An 18487-nucleotide genomic window follows, 5' to 3' on the forward strand; every position below is an offset into this window, starting at 1 on the left:
TTTTTCAACTGCTATTAGTGGAATAGTAGAAAAGCTTCATTTCTGAAGATGAATTTTATTTTTAAATACATGTACAGTCAAAACTTGTAGCTTTGTTTATAAATGGACAGATTTCTGAAACCACAGTCAACTAAGTTGCTGCGTTAACTCTTGTTGGCTTTTGAACCTGCATCCTACTGTCTGCCAGTCCTTATGGGAATTGTGCCCCAGTGCTCCATACACAGATATGTGTTTGTATGCTTGTTTTAAACAGACAGCCAATGTACATATGTACATATACATATTTATATCACACATATCTAGTTTTATTACTATAGACTATGTAAATTGATGTTTAACATGAAATGTTACCTTTTAACAGACTGTTTTTAAAAATTAAAAATGTACAAGTTTTGAAATTTTTTAAGGGGAAAAAGGGCTGTTGAAGAGGCTATTTGATGACTTTTAACGCTTGAATAGTTTATGCCTCATTCTGTTTTTCAGTTCTAGCTATATGTATAAATGGATTTCTGAACTGATAATAAACTTGATCTTATCTTTGATAAGAATACATGCCACTGTATGTTCAGATATTTAAATTTGCAAACACACTGTTCTATCTGTAGGGTACTATATGCAAAACTCTAATAAAACAATTCCACATATCCTAAAATTTCAACTTGCCACAAAAAGTGGCCTTATATTTTAATGTAAAGATTAAAAGGATATGCAAAACAAAATTTTGTTGCCTTTTGAGATTCTGCAACTTGACAAATGTGCCAGAGATCAACAGACATAATATGATCCTGTATATTTACTTGTAATGCAGTAATTTTTTCAAAGATCTTGCTGTTAAATGAAAAGCTTTAGCAGAGGTGATATTGTGGGGTAGTTGGTTAAATTTGCATATTAAAGTAAAAATGGGGGGAAAAAGAAATGAAATTTTTTTAAGCTTTAAAGGGCTCTCATTGCCATTCACATGAATTCATTATTCTTTCAGAAAATAGTGATTGAGTGCTGGCAGCCTATGTGGTCTTGAGAACCAAAGTATGAATTACACACTATCCTACCTTTATTTTTCAGAGGGTAGCATGCTGTGATAACCATTGTAGACTTCAAAACAGATTTATTAAATTCTATTTCTTGGGTGACTTGCTGCATGCGTTTTGAGCCTAGGACACCCTTAAGAATCCATGTGGCTTAGTCAAAACAGTGAGCTGTGAAACATATTCCATGTGAATAGCGTAAGTAACCTTTGCATTGTTAGGGTATAAGGTTTGCTTTGGGCAAGAAAGAATAACCATTTCCAAATTTTTCTTTTAGAAAGGTGATGGAATGGGATACTTTCTATTTTATTTTTAATTGGTACATATTATTTTCAAAAGTAATACATACTCATGTTAAAGTTCCAGATAATAGAAAGCAGTATCCTGTGAAAATTTTGTCTTTCTATTTTCTATTTCTTAGTTTAGGTTCTTCTTCCCTTAGGCAAATAGTTACTTACTTTCTCTCTCTCTCTCTCTCTCTCTCAGTGTGTGTGTGTGTGTGTGTGTGTGTGTGTGTAATCCTTTTGACTGGGAGAATGATTGGAAGTGTAAATGGTGGCCTATAATCTATAACAAAAGTTTTGAAAATTATGCCATGTCAGCACATTCTTTATATCATCCTATTGAGTAGATACATAACATTGCAGCATGGATATATTGCAAAATGGTCCCTATCTTGATGAAACACAATTTAAGTCCCCTTTGGTGAACTCTTAGTTGATTTTAATACATTCTCAGAAACAGTGTTGCAGTGGCTATGATTTGTAGGATAAATTGTTGGAAGGAAAATATCTGGGTCAGCAGGTCAGTGCATTTTAAATGTTGAGAGATGTTATTATACTTTTCTCCAAAAAGGCTTCTTAGTCAACTATACCTATTTTCTGTAGTGTGTGAATGCCTCTTTCCTTCCCACAGGATTTATTATCAGTTTTTAGTTTTCATCCTTGCCAGTCTTATAGATTAAAAATACTAGCTTGTTATAATTTGCATTGTGAGATGTTAGACATCTTTTAGTATGCCTAATAAGTCATTTGTTTTTATGAACTGCCTCCTTTTACATCTTTTTCAAATGAAGTTTCATTTCTCCTCTGGTTGGAGAGTTTTAATGAATTAGTTAACCTTCCTTTTCCCACTGATTTACATCTGAGGAAAACAATATTTCGTATTCATGAGTTGGTTCATTCTACACAGTAGCTGGAGGTGCAGTAAGGTCAACATTTGTGAACAGGCTGATTTGTTACTCTTCAAAATTCTGGATTTTAAGAGAATGGAGAAGAAGTCAAGTTTTGATTAGGGAAATAGCATCAGATATTTTTAGAGATAACATTTCAGCAGTATGGGATATGATTTGAAGGAGATAAGAAAAGTGTTTTAGAGCCTGTTCTGTTTTATGCCAGAGATCATGGTTATCTAAAACTAGAATAAGTGGAACTGAAGGAGATATGTAAATGAATGAAAGTATATTTTGCAATAAAAATTAAGGTGTGAAAATACCTTTTAGAAGAGGTAGTGCTTGGGCTGGCACTGTGGCTTAGGCAGAGCCACTGCCTGTGGTGCTGGCATCCCATATTGGAACTGGTTCAAGTCCCGGCTGCTCCACTTCAATCCAGCTCCCTGCTAATGTACCTTAGAAGGCAGTGGAGGATGGCCCAAGTCCTTGGGCTGCTGTACCCATGTGGGAGACCTGGAAGAAGCTCCTGGCTCCTGGCCTTTGACTGGCCCAGCCCCAGCCATTGTGGCCATTTGGAGAGTGAACCAGTGGATGGAAGATCAATCTCTCTCACTCTCTCTGTAACTTTGCCTGAAATAGATAAATAAATATTTAAAAAAAAAAAAAAGTGGAGTTCAAGTGTGAAAAATTTAGTCACTGCACTATGAAAAAAAATTGGATTAGGCTCTTGATGAGATTTTATTCCTTACTGTACCATCAATGAATTTTGTTTTCTCTTGCTTTTAAAATAAAGTTAGACATTTTAGATTTTAGTCTTTGAATAGTTTTTTCTTTCTTTTTTTTTTTTTTTTTTGTTAAAGATTTATTTATTTGAAAGAGTTACAGAGAGAGGTAGATACAGAGAAAGAGAGAGGTCTTCCATCTACTGGTTCACTCCCCAAATGGCCACAATGACTGGAACTGGGCCCGTCCGAATCTCCCACGTGGGTACAGAGGCCCAAGAACTTGGGCCATCTTCTGCTGCTTTTCCAGGCACATTAGCAAGGAGATGGATTGGAAGTGGAGTAGCTGGGACTTGGCCCTGTGCCCATATGGGATCCCAGTGCTGCAGGCCAGGGCTTTAACCCATTGTACCACAGCGCCAGTACCCTGAACTCTTCTTGAAGAGAAAAATTATGTCCCTACCATGGAACAGTGCCTAGTATATGGTGGATCAAAATGAATACTTGGTGAATAAATGCCTTCCAGAAAATACATTATTTATTGTCTGTTCATTGATTTTTTTTTGCATTTTATTTTTTTTTCTTTTTATAAACACTTTGATTTAGTAAATATAATTTTCCAAAGTACAGTTTATGGATTACAATGGTTTTTTCCCCCCATAACTTCCCTCCCACCCACACACCTCCCATCTCCTGCTCCCTCTCCCATTCCATTCACATCAAGATTCATTTTCAATTATCTTTATATACAGAAGATTGATTTAGTATATATTGAGTAAAGATTTCATCAGTTTGCACCACACAGAACATAAAGTGTAAAATACTGTTTGAGTACTAGTTATAGCATTACTTCACATTGGACAACACATTAAGGACAGAGATCCCACATGAGGAGTAAGTGCGCAGTGACTCCTGTTGTTGACTTAACAAATTGACACTCTTGTTTATGGCATCAGAAATCTCCCTAGGCTCTAGTCATGAGTTTCCAAGACTATGGAAGCCTTTTGAGTTCGCTGACTTCGATCTTATTCGAACAAGGTCATAGTCAAAGTGGAAGTTCTCTCCTCCCTTCAGAGAAAGGTACCTCCTCCTTTGATGGCCCGTTCTTTCTACTGGGATCTTGCTTGCAGAGATCTTTCATTTAGGTTTGGTTTGGTTTTTTTTTTTTTTTTTTTTTTTTGCCAGTGTGTCTTGGTTTTCCATGCCTAAAATACTCTCATGGGCTCTTCAGCGAGATCTGAATGCCTTAAGGGCTGATTCTGAGGACATAGTGCTATTTAGAACATCTGCTATTCTATGAGTCTGCTGTGTATCCCACTTCCCGTGTTGGATCGTTCTCTCTATTTTTGATTCTATCAGTTAGTTTTAGCAGACACTAGTCTTGTTTGTGTGATCCCTTTGACACATAGACCTATCAGTGTGATCAATTGTGAACTGAAATTGATCACTTGGACTAGTGAGATGGCATTGGTACATGCATTCTTGAAGGGATTGTATTGGAATACCCTGGTACATTTCTGACTCCACCATTTGAGGCAAGTCTGATTGAGCATGTCCCAAATTGTCATTGATTCTTTTTTTAACTTTTATTTAATGAATATAAATTTCCAAAGTACTACTTATGGATTACAATGGCTTCCCCCCCATACCGTCCCTCCCACCCACAACCCTCCCCTTTCCCACTCCCTCTCCCCTTCCCACTCCCTCTCCCCTTCCATTCACATCAAGATTCATTTTCAGTTCTCTTTATATACAGAAGATCAGCTTAGTATACATTAAGTAAGGATTTCAACAGTTTGCTCCCACACAGAAACATAAAGTGAAAAATAATAGATGATTTTTTTTAAATGATGATGAAATCAGAGCAGACCTATTGTCATGTTTAATCCCAGTGAGAGTCAAGTTGGGAATTGATAATTTCTTTTTTTTTTTTTTTTTTACAGAAGATCAGTTTAGTATGCATTAAGTAAAGATTTCAACAGTTTGCACCCCCATAGAAACACAAAGTGAAATATATTGTTTGAGTACTCGTTATAGCATTAAATCTCAATGCACAGCACATTAAGGACAGAGATCCTACATGAGGAGTAAGTGCACAGTGACTCTGTTGTTGACTTTACCAATTGACACTCTTGTCTATGGCATCAGTAATCTCCCTATGCTCCAGTCATGAGTTTCCAAGGCTATGGAAGCCCTCTGAGTTCTCCGACTCTTATCTTGTTTAGATAACGTCATAGTCAAAGTGGAGGTTCTCTCCTCCCTTCAGAGAAAGGTACCTCCTTCTTTGATGACCTGTTCTTTCCACTGGGATCTCACTCACAGAGCATTGATTTTTTTTTTAAATATTTATTTATTTACTTGAAAGAGTTACACAGAGAGAGAAGGAGAGGCAGAGAGAGAGAGAGGGGTCTTCCATCCGCTGGTTTACTCCTCAGTTGGCCACAAAGGCTGGAGCTGTGCCAATTAGCAGCCAGCAGGTTCTTTCGGGTCTCCCACATGGGTGCAGGGGCCCAAGGACTTGGGCCATCTTCTATTGCTTTCCGAGGCCATAGCAGGGAGCTGGATCAGAACTGGAGCAGCCGAAACTCAAACTGTCACCCATATGGTATGCTGGCACTGTAGGCAGTGGCTTTACCCGCTATGCCACAGTGCTGGCCCCTGTTCATTGATTTTTATATCAGAAAGATCAGATTTTAACCCTGAGTTATGAAATATTTGATGTCTTATTTTGGAATTAGATATATGCCGGGGTAAAGATGCTTTAAAATGCCACAATTTTCAGGGGTATGGACATAAGCCTTGGAGGCAGCAAAACATGGAACTGTGGTTTTTCTATCTGTTTCTTTCAGGGTCCTCAACTCTGTAATGTAGGTGGGCCTTAATCCTTTAATCCTTTTTTGGAAGTGTCTTTGCAAGTAGCCTATTTTTTTTAAATGTTAGATTTTTTAGGAACAAAAATGCTGCATTTAGCTACCCCCATTAAATGTAACATAACAGAAGACATGCATTCAGTTTGATAGAAATTTATTCATGGTTTTTAGGAAATTATATAGGCCCTTGTTTATTGTTTGGCATTAGTGTATACAGTTGGGGTTGGAAAACTCCTATAGGAACACGTCGCTTCAAATTCTGTTCTTCCCATGGGGTTCAACTCCTCTGTCGCCACCTCTGTTACATTATTTAGTAAAAATCACAGCAATATCTTTTACTCTTATTCTGAAGTTTAAGAAATATTATACTTTTATAATTGTTTCTTAGCAGTTGTTATAGCTATTATACATGTATCACCAAAAAGAATATGAATTCTCTGAGGCCAAGTACTGACTGATATTTATTTGATGCCAATTGAAGAAAATAGAACAGGATCCATGTTGTTGTTTAGTTCATTTACTTTATTGAGTGGAATAAATTGTTTGTGGTCAATAGTATTCTAGTCGAGTCATTCTTACTATGGTGGATGCATTTTTCAGAACTATTATTGCATTTCTGAATACCTCCAGATTTACTCAGAATATCAGTTGAGATAACAGTTAAATTATTTGAATTGAGATTGGCTAAAATCTAATCTTTCAGAGGGCAAAAGTGCAGTTGTTAGTGTTAAGAGATGATATGATTTATTTAGTGTGTTCTAATTTTGTTAATTAAAAATATTGATCTAAGTAAAGCAGATAACCTATACAGTTAAAATAACAGCTTACATGATCTACATGTCTAATTTTTTATCTTATATCTCACTTAGAATAAAGCTGCAGCTTTCTACAATCAGAGGGTGTGATATATATGAGAAGACAGTGGTGAAAGAAGTAATAGAATTGAAGAAAATGATACTGATGGACAGTAACATTTGTGGACTGTTTATTATGGGCCATCACTGAGCCACAGCACTTTTTGTGTGTCATCTTGTTACTTATCACCAAAATCCTTTCAGTTATTATTATCTTTCTTTATGGGCAAATAAGGTCATAGAGAAGCTAAGTAATTTGCCCAAGGTTATGCCAGTTGCTAAGTTAAGCAGCTCTACAAAGGCAGTTTGATTTTATTCCACAGTTTAAGGCTCTTAATCATGGATAAAGGTACAGTTGTAATGAATGGAATTGGGACTGAGTGGTACAATATACATGACACCCAGCTTTTGACACCTATGCACATTTTGTATTTAAATTTCAGCATTTAAGTATTTTTGCTATTGTCAGAGTTTTGTTTTTTACTTTTTTTTTAATCTCAAGTATAATTTCTACTTTATAGAATACTACACTAGGGAAGCTTTGATAGAAGGAAATTGGGTTTTATTACAAACCTTTTTTTGTGGGCTCTGGATAAAGTTTGAAAGCCAACAGAAAGCTTTTTTGAATCTTATTCTGGATACTAGGTTACAGTTTGAAACATAGGGTTTTGTGTGGCTTTGGGGAAATAGGCTGCTTCTGTTTATTCACAGTTTACACATTATGTAAATAAAAAGTTGGATAACTGCATAGTAAATGTCCAGAAAACAAAAGACTGTGGTAGAAAAGAGAAGTGAATAGATTCAAGTCCTAGAATTTGCTGTGTATTCTAGGCTTTAGTTTTTGTCTATGTAAAATGAAGAAATTTAATTATTACTTCCTGCTCTTTAAATTCTTCCCAGCTATAAACTTTTAAGATGTATTTGTTTTTCTGCAGAGGGTTACTGAGCATCTGTGAGGACACTTCAGAAGTTAATGGAAAAAAATAAAGATACTTGCTTTAGTGTAGAAAACTTTGAAACTCAAGTGTAATTTTTTTAAAGATTTATTTATTTGAAAGGCAGAATTAGAACGATCTTCGATCTGCTAGTTTTGCTCTTCAAATGGCTGCAATAGCCAGGGCTGGGCCTGGCCAAATTAGAGCAGAAGTGGGGCCCCCAGGACTGGAACCGGTACTCATATGGGATGTTTGTGGCATCGCAGGCAGAGGCTTAAGCCTAATAGTTTTTTCATAATAAACATTTTCTGTGAACTTTTGAAGATCCCTTATATATACACCTTCAAAAAATTTTTTGTGTTTAGATAAACTTACGTTTTAATTCCATTATTGCATAAACTTCATTTATTTATTTATTTAGAAAGTTACAGAGACTGAGGAAGAAACAGAGAAAGGGGATCTTCTATCCACTGGTTCACTCCCCAAGTGGCCTTGGTAGCCAAGGCTGAGCCAACCTGAAGCCAAGAGCCAGAAAGTTCTTCTGGGTCTCTCATTTGTGTTGGGGGTCTAGGGACATGGACCGTCGTCCTCTACCTTCCCAGGCACATTATTAGGGAGCTGGATGGAAAGTGGAGCCGGCTGCAGTGTGCCGGCCGCAGCGGCCATTGGAGGGTGAACCAACGGCAAAGGAAGACCTTTCTCTCTGTCTCTCTCTCTCTCACTGTCCACTCTGCCTGTCAAAAAAAAAAAAAAAGGAAAGTGGAGCAGCCGGGAAACGAACTGATGCCAGTGGCTTTACCCACTATGAGACAGCACTGGCTCCTTCCATGAACTTCTTAAAGTATCCTTATACTTCCTTCAGTGTCCAGTACTGTTCTTTGAGAATGTACAAAAACTGAGGTGTTTCCATTTTTGTCTTAACTTTTTAAGCCAATATCTTTGTATTATAATTGGCTGGATGTTTTATATAAGATACATTGTATATTCTGTGCTTATGTGAAGTAAATGGCAAGACTGTAAGACTTTTTTAAAGATTTATTTCTTTATTTGAAAGGCAAATTTTGGGTAGGTGGGGAGCAGAGGGATCTTCTGTCCTCTAGTTCAAACTGTTATGGTGGCCTAGACTTGACCAGGCTGTAGCCAGGATCCCAGAACTCTATCCCTCTCTCCCATGTGGGTGGCAGGGATCTAGGCACTTGGACCATCTTCCACTGCTTTCTCAGGCACATTAGCAGGAAACTGGATTGAAAAATGCAGTAGCCAGGAGTCCAACTGATGCTCATAGGGGATATTGGCATCATAGCTGGTGGCCTAACGTGCTGCACCACCATGTTGGGCCTACCTTTTAAGATTTTTAAATGTTTTTTTTTTCTCTTGGAATTCATTGCATTTTTAAAAGATGTATTGTATTTGAGTATTTTTTGTAATAGACATTTTAATTCCAAATATTAGAATTACAAATATAGAAGTTTTCATTTTTGAGAAATAGCAAGTTTTGCAAAGAGTAATTCAAACCAGAAATATAGAAAATTAAGAATGTTGACATTTTTTATAGGAGACAAACTACAAGAGGGAAATGCAAACTGAAAGTTAATAAATATTCAAGACTTAACATTGTTTATATATACCTGTGATGAAACCATCACCATGATCAAGATAGTGAACAAAAATTATCATCATCCAAAGTTTCTTTTAACCCTCTCCAGTTTTGTATTCCTATAAATATTCTTGAGCTTTCTTCTTTGATACAGTTAAGGTACTTCTTAGAATTAAAACAAATTTTAGAGTAAAGTTATTTATTCCGCATTCTTTCTGGGTTCTGTATCCAGTTCACCATGACTTAGAACATTTTCCAATGTAACTGATGGAAGAGGCACTATTCTCAACCGCGTGTGAGTGCTTGGCGCTCTTTCTTCTAACCTTTCTGTTTGGTTTTTCTTTGCCCTTGGATAGTTTTGCCATCTGTATTGTGCTGATCAGCCCAAAGCTGAGTACTCAAACTTCAGTGTCCTTATTCTGTTTTTTTTTTTTTTTTCTCTGTCTTATGAACTCTAGCATCTTTTTTTTGACAGGCAGAGTGGACAGTGAGAGAGAGAGAGACAGAGAGAAAGGTCTTCCTTTGCCGTTGGTTCACTCTCCAATGGCCGCCGCGGCCAGCGCACCGCGCTGATCCGATGGCAGGAGCCAGGTGCTTCTCCTGGTCTCCCATGGGGTGCAGGGCCCAAGCACTTGGGCCATCCTCCACTGCCTTCCCGGGCCACAGCAGAGAGCTGGCCTAGAAGAGGGGCAACCGGGACAGAATCCGGCACCCTGACCAGGACTAGAACCCGGTGTGCCGGTGCCGCAAGGTGGAGGATTAGCCTAGTGAGCTGCGGCGCCGGCCTGAACTCTAGCATCTTTGATTTTCCTGGGCTCTCAGTTGTTCTCTTGAGCTTTGGGACTCTACTGGACTCAACCTGAATTTCCCTGCTTGTACAGCACCCATAAAATTCTCTCAAGGCAGTGATCAGAACAATAAAAAGAAAGCTAAGCTGTTTTGTTTCATTGCCTGATATCCTGTACCTTAAAAATAGTTATTTCATGTATTTAATTCAGTTCTTAGATTGTTTCAGGCAGGAGGACAAATCTGGTCCTTGTTACTCCATTTGGCTGAAAATGAAATCCTTGCTTAACGCTAATTTAAAACAATCATGATAAATAAAGATAGGTTCTTATGCCAAAATGTGGTGTTATTTTTCTTTAAAAGAAATAACTTGGAAAAGGCTGTTGTTTAATAAAGAACTATATGACTTAATAATATAATTTTGCCTCTATGATACTGATTGCCAAGTTATTTTTCTTGAAGTTGTCATGTATATTTTCATTAGGGAGACTGGTTTTGCATAGCTAAGCAGTTACCACTTAAAAGCTTGTTCTAAACTTTAGAATATTAGGAGATAAAATACTGTATCTTAGGTTTTACATGATCAAACAATTTATTACTATATAGTGGAGATTTGGGAGCAAGCTTCACATTGAGTAATAACGTGTTTCTTTTATTAAAATGTTATGAAAATGGGCCCAAGTGCTTGGGCCCTGCACCCCATGGGAGACCAGGATAAGTACCTGGCTCCTGCCATCGGATCAGCGCGGTGAGCCGGCCGCAGTGCACCAGCCGCGGCGGCCATTGGAGGGTGAACCAACGGCAAAAGGAAGACCTTTCTCTCTGTTTCTCTCTCTCTCACTGTCTACTCTGCCTGTCCAAAAAAAAAAAAGTTATGAAAATGAAATGGAAAAACTATTTTTATAGTTGGCTATTACAGAGTTAATACTGATTTCTCTTACTTAATTCTTAAAAATTATATTCTACCCACCACAAAAAATACTTTAATGATATCAGATAATTTGTAATATTTTCGATTTTTTTCTCTCACCAAGTCCGAAGGATGAATCTAGGAAGGGAATCAGAAATTTTGGTTCCTACTTCTAATTCTACCTTTCTGAAGCATTTAAGTTGTTTGCACCTTTATTTCTCATCATTTGCAAAAGGATTGTTTTTTACAAGATAATGTTAAACATTAATTTCTTTGAAGCACTCTAAAGCAGTGCTTTACAAACTGTATTCTGCAAAATACTGTTGATCTGGAAACACTAGTAAATGTTCACTAGTAGGAGAATAGTAGCAAGTAACTGAAAAAGTGAGTTAAACAGATGATTTCAGTACATCTAAACTCATACTGCCCTTAACAATGTCCATTATAGTATTCTTTCCATACTGCTTACTATGATAGTAGATGTATTGGTTACTATTCACATTTATACTTTGTGTGTGTCTGTGTGTGTGTGAATTGTGCTATTTAAATTCAAGTTTTCACTGCGTTTTAGAGTATTTCATCTCAGCTGGTACAAATCCTACAATGATTGAAAGCAGTTATAAATATCAAACCAAGCAAATCTGTGCCAGTGCTTTAAAGCTCATTGTTAGAGTTTGTGGTAAGGCTTAACACATAAATGTTAAGCATAAACCAAAGTAAAAAAAGGAGATAACATTACTTGATACCATTATATGCTATGTTCTGTGTTAATTGCTTTACATTTATACTTGAAGGTAGCGGCTATTACTGAGGTTTAAAGAGGTTAAAAATGCTGCTAAGTGATAGAGTTGGGATTCAGTTTCTTGTGTTTCTGATTTCAAAATCTAGCCTCTTTTTCCTATACGATTTAGAAGAAGTAATGTTATGACTAGTGAAAGGAGTTAAGTATAGTTATGTTTCAAATGATGATGCTGCTTGTTGAAATCATTCTGTATCTGAAAGAAATTAGTTTCTTAATTAAATGTTAATGTATCCCATGCCTATTTTCAGAAGGACTTCGCACATGGCTCCCTCTTTAAGCCTGATATCCTTCCTAATTGCTTTAGGGTTTGAGTTACTCCAAGGGTTTTACTTTTACTTCTGAATCTTTGAGACTTTTTAAAACTTGGCATTTATTATGGTGTTTTTTGTTTTAAGTAGTGAGTCCAAAAATGTTTCGTTGTGCCTACTGTGTGGCATACACTGTGCTATACCTTCGGCATACCTGAGTTGAAAAATCAAGCATGTAATTTTTGTAAAATGTCATTCTTTATTTCTAAAATATTACTACTATTATATTGTTCTCAGTCTTATTTTTAAAATTATCTTTTACTTATCTAAAATTCACTTACATTTTCTTTAGAGCCAAAGCACTAAGCTCCCTACCCCACAGTTTGTAGCTCTTGTTATTTCAGAGAGGCCCTATCCATTTTACTTCCGCCTGCATTTTGTGGAGTGTGTGTTATATCACGTTCATAATTAGAAGCTTAACTTGGTGTCATTTATAGTATGCTTTATTGTTTATCCTTCTGTTAGAATTAAACATATAGAGAGGATGCAAATTTAATAACTCATATAGTACTCTCTGGACCCTTTTTAGAAAGTGCACTTTCGCCTCAAACTTACAGTCTTGATTACACATAATGCTACTTTTCTCTATGACTTTGTTCTTGTGTTCTTCCTAGTATGCAGTGTCCCACACATAACTTCCTATTTTGCTTTCTTAATGTCTACTTAGCTTTTCTGTTTCAGTGCAACTATCACATCTGGGACTTTAATTATTTCCTGTACTTCTACTTCTCCACTCCACCACAGCCTGTGTTAGGATCCTCTCCTTGTCACAACAGCCTAGAATTCTCTATCATTGCCTTTACTGCATTAATTTTTTTTTACTTAAAGTGGTGTATCTTTTTCATGAGACTGAGCTCCTGCTTCTGCAATGAATTGTCTATTCTTTTTTTATCTTTATGTTTTCATTGTCTAGCATAGTACCTGACAAACAAAGATGTCTGATATACATTTTGATGAATGAGTATATCAATGGCTTTTGGCTTTTATATTTATCATTTTTAAACTTTAAAATAGCAAACTTTATTTCTTTCAGGACCTATATTATTCTTTTGAAAGACAGGCATACTTTTCCCTTAAAATTGTGAAAAAAGTTGTTAGAAGCCATATTTATGTAATGACATTCAAGTGGCCATGGTGAGATTTCTTTCCCTAATCTCCACTATCCCTCTACCTCTTAAGATACAGATCTTAGGAATGAGACAGACTAAAAGGCTTTACTTTGGAGAAAGATTAGGATTCCCTGCTGGCTTGTAATTATCAGAATCTGGATGGTTATTTATTTGGGTGAAACGATGCATACATTTTATGCATCAAGAGTAAAGCATATGTGATTGTTAGAGGAATGTTTGAATTCCCCAAGTGGGATGTCATGGGGTATGTTTATAAACTCCCACTAAGCAGTGGTTCTACAGTGGAATTTCACTGGCATTGAGATAATAATTTGCACAAATTATCTTCTTTACAAAAACCCAGGGAATCATGAGGGCCTAATCCTTTATTAATGTCAATCCATAGGCTGCAAGAAAGCGTAAGATTGCCATTCGAAAAGCCCAGGGGAAAAATGTGGAGGCCATTCGGGAACTGAATGAGTATCTGGAACAGTGAGTGTTTTACAAGAGGATTGGGTTTTGTTATTCTGATAAATCTTTTTTTAATTAAAATGGAATTTGCATTTGATTTTCCTATTTGCCTCCAGGCTGTTCATTTACAGACTATCTACACACTTTTTTTCCTCCTTTCCTCCCACCAGATTTGTTGGAGATCAAGAAGCCTGGCATGAACTGGCAGAACTTTATATCAATGAACATGAGTGAGTTGTTAACATGCATAAAATTTTGTTAGGAGTGCAGTTTTCATCACTTTAAGTTCAGAAAGCATAGTAGTTTTCAAAGGACTGGTGAGAAAGTATGAAGTATACGTCATTTTAAATGAGGAAAGGAAGTCAACAATTAAATGAAAAATAACAGATAAAAATATTCTGGTCTTAATATGTATATAGCTTTATTTATGTTACTTATATTTTGCTAAGTTATTTTTGCTTCAGAAACAAGTTTTTCTTTTAAGTAAGATAGCATTCTTTGGAATTAGAAAGTCCTGCATTTGCTAACCTAAGGTTATTTTTGGTGAATTAAATTTGTGAATTTTTAATGTTCAAATTGTTCTTGTATACAAAGAGTATTATATTCCCTGCTGTTTAAAAATTCTGTCAGTTATATGCATTTATTAGACTGAGCACTAAGAGAATCAGCTCTTCCAAAGTAGAAGAATTCTGTTGCCTGGGTAAAAAACCAAGAATAATCAAGAATGTTGAATGCTGTAGGAACTTGCTTATTGGATATTTAATGTTTTTGTTAGCTTTTTTATTGCTGTAGTGACAGGAGGAAATCCCAGTGTGAGAGGATTAGTGCAGAGTCTTAGTGCAAGTTTTCTAATATCACAGCATTAACACTAACCTCATCAAGAGGCATACTTTTTTTTTCTTTATTCCTTAGTCCTTCTGAATCTGAAGTATATCACATTTTTTTCTGTCCTTTTTGAGAGATTCTCATGTACATTTTCTTAATGTATATAAATTTATTAACTGCATTCTCACACTACAAACAGCTGACACAGGAAATAAGTTAGAGTGAAGACACTGTTGCCTTTGCCTTGGTCTATAGATATATTGTGGAATAGAAGATAAGGTAGTTATTTCCATAATTTTACTAAAAGTGAGAGCTAAAATAAAAGAAATAACTGTCATCTAGTGGATGTGTGCTAAATTCTTAGAGTTTTTCTTCATTTTTCTGCAGTAGTCTATCAGATTGTTTTCTGTTAGGAAATTACTCCTGAAATCTTGTTCAGTGAGGATGCTAAATGCTTCTATATCTATTTATATCTATTTATATATATATTTAAATATACTCATGATTCTCTGATGCTTGTGAGATATATGTAATACTGTAAGGCTGAATATTCAGAGTAGAGTTTAAAAGAATTTATTTTGTTCTTAAAAGAGGAGGCAAGCTCTTAAATTTTTTTTGTACTTTTTAAAGATTTGTAAAAACATTTCAGTTTAAGAAAATCTTTGGTTTTCTTTTCAAGTTAAAGAAATGCTTACTGCCAAAAATTGGGAAAACTAAAACATAAGATCAAAAATTACTATAATTTTATCATTCTTAGTACCATTTATATTTGATTTTTATTCTTCTATACCTCTTAAAGAAAACACAAAACATCTTTTGACCTTATGCTCTATAGTTTACCATAGATCACTATAAGCATTATATAACATGGCTTTTTTTATTTTTATTATTGTATCTTATTACTGTACCTTTGTATTTTTAGCCAATTTCCTAGGGGAATATACTCATAAAGGTCATTCTGTGTTTTTACAGAATGCTGTATATATAACGCTCTTTGTAAAAAAAGATGTCAACCATTATCAAATACTTATTCTCATTACATACCTTTTTAATACTTTTTTTTAACCTTACAGTAACTTTAGACTTTTAAGAAATCAGATATTAATTTTTAGCATGATTGTGTGTTCTGTCCTAGAACTATATAATAACTGTTTTTTTCTATTTTCAGTTTTGCATATGTGATCTTTTTATATTAATCATCCAATTTAGATTATATTTTAGTTTTAACCTGTCATTAAGTTTATTTATATAAATTAAGAATTTATTTGTGAATTATCTGTAAAGAATTTATTGAAATAGAGTTGATTGTACATTTAGGAGAAATAAACTGAAAAATCCCATGAAATCAAAATGTAAAATTACAAAAGACCCAGAAATAATTTCTTTTTTTGAAGAAATGATAGCTGTGGACATCCTACCCTTTTATCCTGTATCACAAAACTCTTTTTGGTCCTAAGTCTGGTTAGTTTCAAAGTGAGCATTTATATTTTTCTAATTAAATGACTAGAAGGAATATTCTAATTAAATGATTAGAAGGAATAAACACCTCCAGCTTTTTTTTTGAAACTGGCAATTAGTAGTCAGTTCACTTGGTATGTCATTGTAGTAAGTAAGAATTTTTTGGTGTAATTTTAAATTATTGGGGGTGTCATGTTAGCACCAGTTTTTTGGACATAGAGGTAAAAATGTAACAGTTAAGCTGCATATGAACAGTTACAAGCTCTTTTAAGTATAATAGGTCACAGGCAGTACTAGTGGCCTAGAACTTCAAGTTTTCACTCTATATAAATTTCTATGATAGATGTTCGTATAAGCCAGGGGTGGGGAACATCTGACCTGCAGGCTAGATAAGGCCCAAAAAAATAATTTGATCTGACGCTGCCAAGGCAAATGCAAGCAGGACTTGAAATTCAGTAAATCTATAGCAGGCCAGTTTTTAAGTTGATAGTTCTGTATGGATGGCCGGCAAGTTATATTATAAATATCCAAATGGCCCTTGGCCGTAACAAAGTTCCTTACCCCTGCTATAAACCTAGTCTTTTTATATAATGAAAAGAGGATATAGAATTCTATCACACAATTTTGTTTTTTGCTGTTTTTATTACTTTTATTTAAGTTTGATTCTGATTTATGAATTCTAATTTACCTTTAGTTATTCAGTGGTGTATGTCACACCCAGTGACCATATTGAAACATTATTTCTAAATATAAAAATTTATCTTATTATTTATATATCAGTACTGCCAATATATATTATAAGCAAAAGTTACATCGACTTGTTTTTAATAGAACTTAATTTTTTAGCTTGATTTTTAACTAAAGCTAGATTTTAAATCAAATAACATCCAGGATTGATTAGATTTAATTTAGATTATGATTATTAGTGCCTTTTTGTAGGCTCATCCTTGCTGTAAAATTCTTTATCAAAGGAAGTTAGCAAAACTGTGAAAGAAAAGAAACCATTATGTTGGAAAAGCAGTATAGGAACAAATTCTGTTACTTGTAGTTATAATACTGTTCTGTGGAACAGAAGAAGAAATTTTTAGTTCTAATATTGATTCTGATTTAGCAATAATAGTTGTTTTCTATTTTAAATACACTTAAAATTTTCAAATAATATTTATTTTTATTTATTTGAGAGACAAAGAGACAGAAGCAGACAAAGAGAGTTATTACATCTGATGGTTCAAATGCTGAGGCTCCAAATGCCAGGGCTTGGTAAGACTAGAGCCAGGAGTGTGGAACTCAAAATGGATTTCCCACTTGGATGGCAGAGATCCAAGTCCTTGAGTCATTATCTGCTGCCTTCGAGGGTGTCCATTAGCAGGAACTTGGAATTGGAAGAGAAGCCAGTACCTGAACCCAGGCCCTCCAGTGTTCCCACTTATAGAATAGTAATGATAATTTCCTACTTGGTAGGGTTTTGTTATGACTAAATGAGTTAATACATGTAACACTTAGAGCAGTGTAAGACACATAATGAGCACTTAAAGTTAACTATTATTGGGGGCTGATGCTGTGACGTAATAGGCTGAGCCTCCGCCTGTGGCACCAGCATCACATATGAGTGTTGGTTTGTGTCCCAGCTGCTCTTCTTCCAATCCATCTCTTTGCTTGTGGCCTGGGAAAGCAGTGGAAGATGGCCTAAGTGCTTGGGCACCTGCACCCATGTTGGAGACCCGGAAGAAGCTCCTGGTTCCTGGCTTTAGTGCAGCTTAGCTGTATCCTTTGTGGCCATTTGGGGAGTCAACCAGTGGATACCTTTCTTTCTGTCTCTCCCTCTCTCTGTAACTCTGCCTTTCAAATAAATAAATAAAATTTTAAAAAGAAGAAGAAAGTTATTATTAATTAGTTTACACAGGAAAATGAATAAGTATTTTAAAAAGTTAAGTATTTCAGACATTATTGTAAAGGGTAAGTACTTTTGCATATTTGTGACACAGATGCCAAATCTAAGTCTAGGTAGCCTGTTTCTGTTGAGTGATGACATCACCACCTCACTGGGAATAAACTTGCAACACCTGTGTTCTTTGGTATTTGCTGTAAATAGTGAAGATATTTAGAAGCCTTAAACATGAAAAATATATGAAGGTGAATTTTAGTCCCATGATTTAAAACTGGTTTTTCTAGAGCAGTTTCTCCCAGTTCATTCTGAAGATTTTTAGCAAGATTTAATAGTAGAATGCACATCAAAACTAATTTGATTATTTTTCATTACTTTGAAGTTTTATTATAGTTTGATATTTTACAATAAACCTAAGTAGTTTGAAGCTTTTATAATGGTAAATAGGTGTTTAAAGAATTTTTAGAAAACAGTGAATATTTAATAAAATGCCTAGTTCCTACACTACAAACAATTTTAAATGATCTGGATTTCCAAGTTATTTTGTATATAACTTAATCTAAGATCTTAAAGCTTATATTATTAATAATATTTGGATATCATACTAGTAACCCAAGGTTTTTTTTTTTTTTATTTGATGAAAAATATTTTTCTGTTGTTCTTATTTAAAATGAGTAGTAAGAGAGACAGAAAGCCCTATTTGCTGGTCCATTAACTCCATCTAGGCCTCCCACATGGGTGGCAGAAACCAAGTCTGTT

The 18487-nt window shown here is 35.2% G+C and overlaps 1 protein-coding gene across 1 annotated transcript in view; it reads left to right on the plus strand.

Annotated features, from left to right (window-relative positions):
- The window catches only part of EMC2 (ER membrane protein complex subunit 2), a 59954-nt gene that overhangs the window by 31317 nt on the left and 10150 nt on the right, over window positions 1-18487 (plus strand). The window contains exons 6-7 of the mRNA XM_002710733.6: window positions 13496-13581; window positions 13731-13790. Coding sequence (XP_002710779.1) covers window positions 13496-13581; window positions 13731-13790 — 146 coding nt within the window. The remainder of the gene's footprint in view (window positions 1-13495; window positions 13582-13730; window positions 13791-18487) is intronic.

Source organism: Oryctolagus cuniculus, chromosome 6 (assembly GCF_051225735.1).
Source record: "Oryctolagus cuniculus isolate XC-2025 breed Fujian yellow rabbit chromosome 6, ASM5122573v1, whole genome shotgun sequence".
Taxonomy (NCBI): Eukaryota; Metazoa; Chordata; class Mammalia; order Lagomorpha; family Leporidae; genus Oryctolagus; species Oryctolagus cuniculus.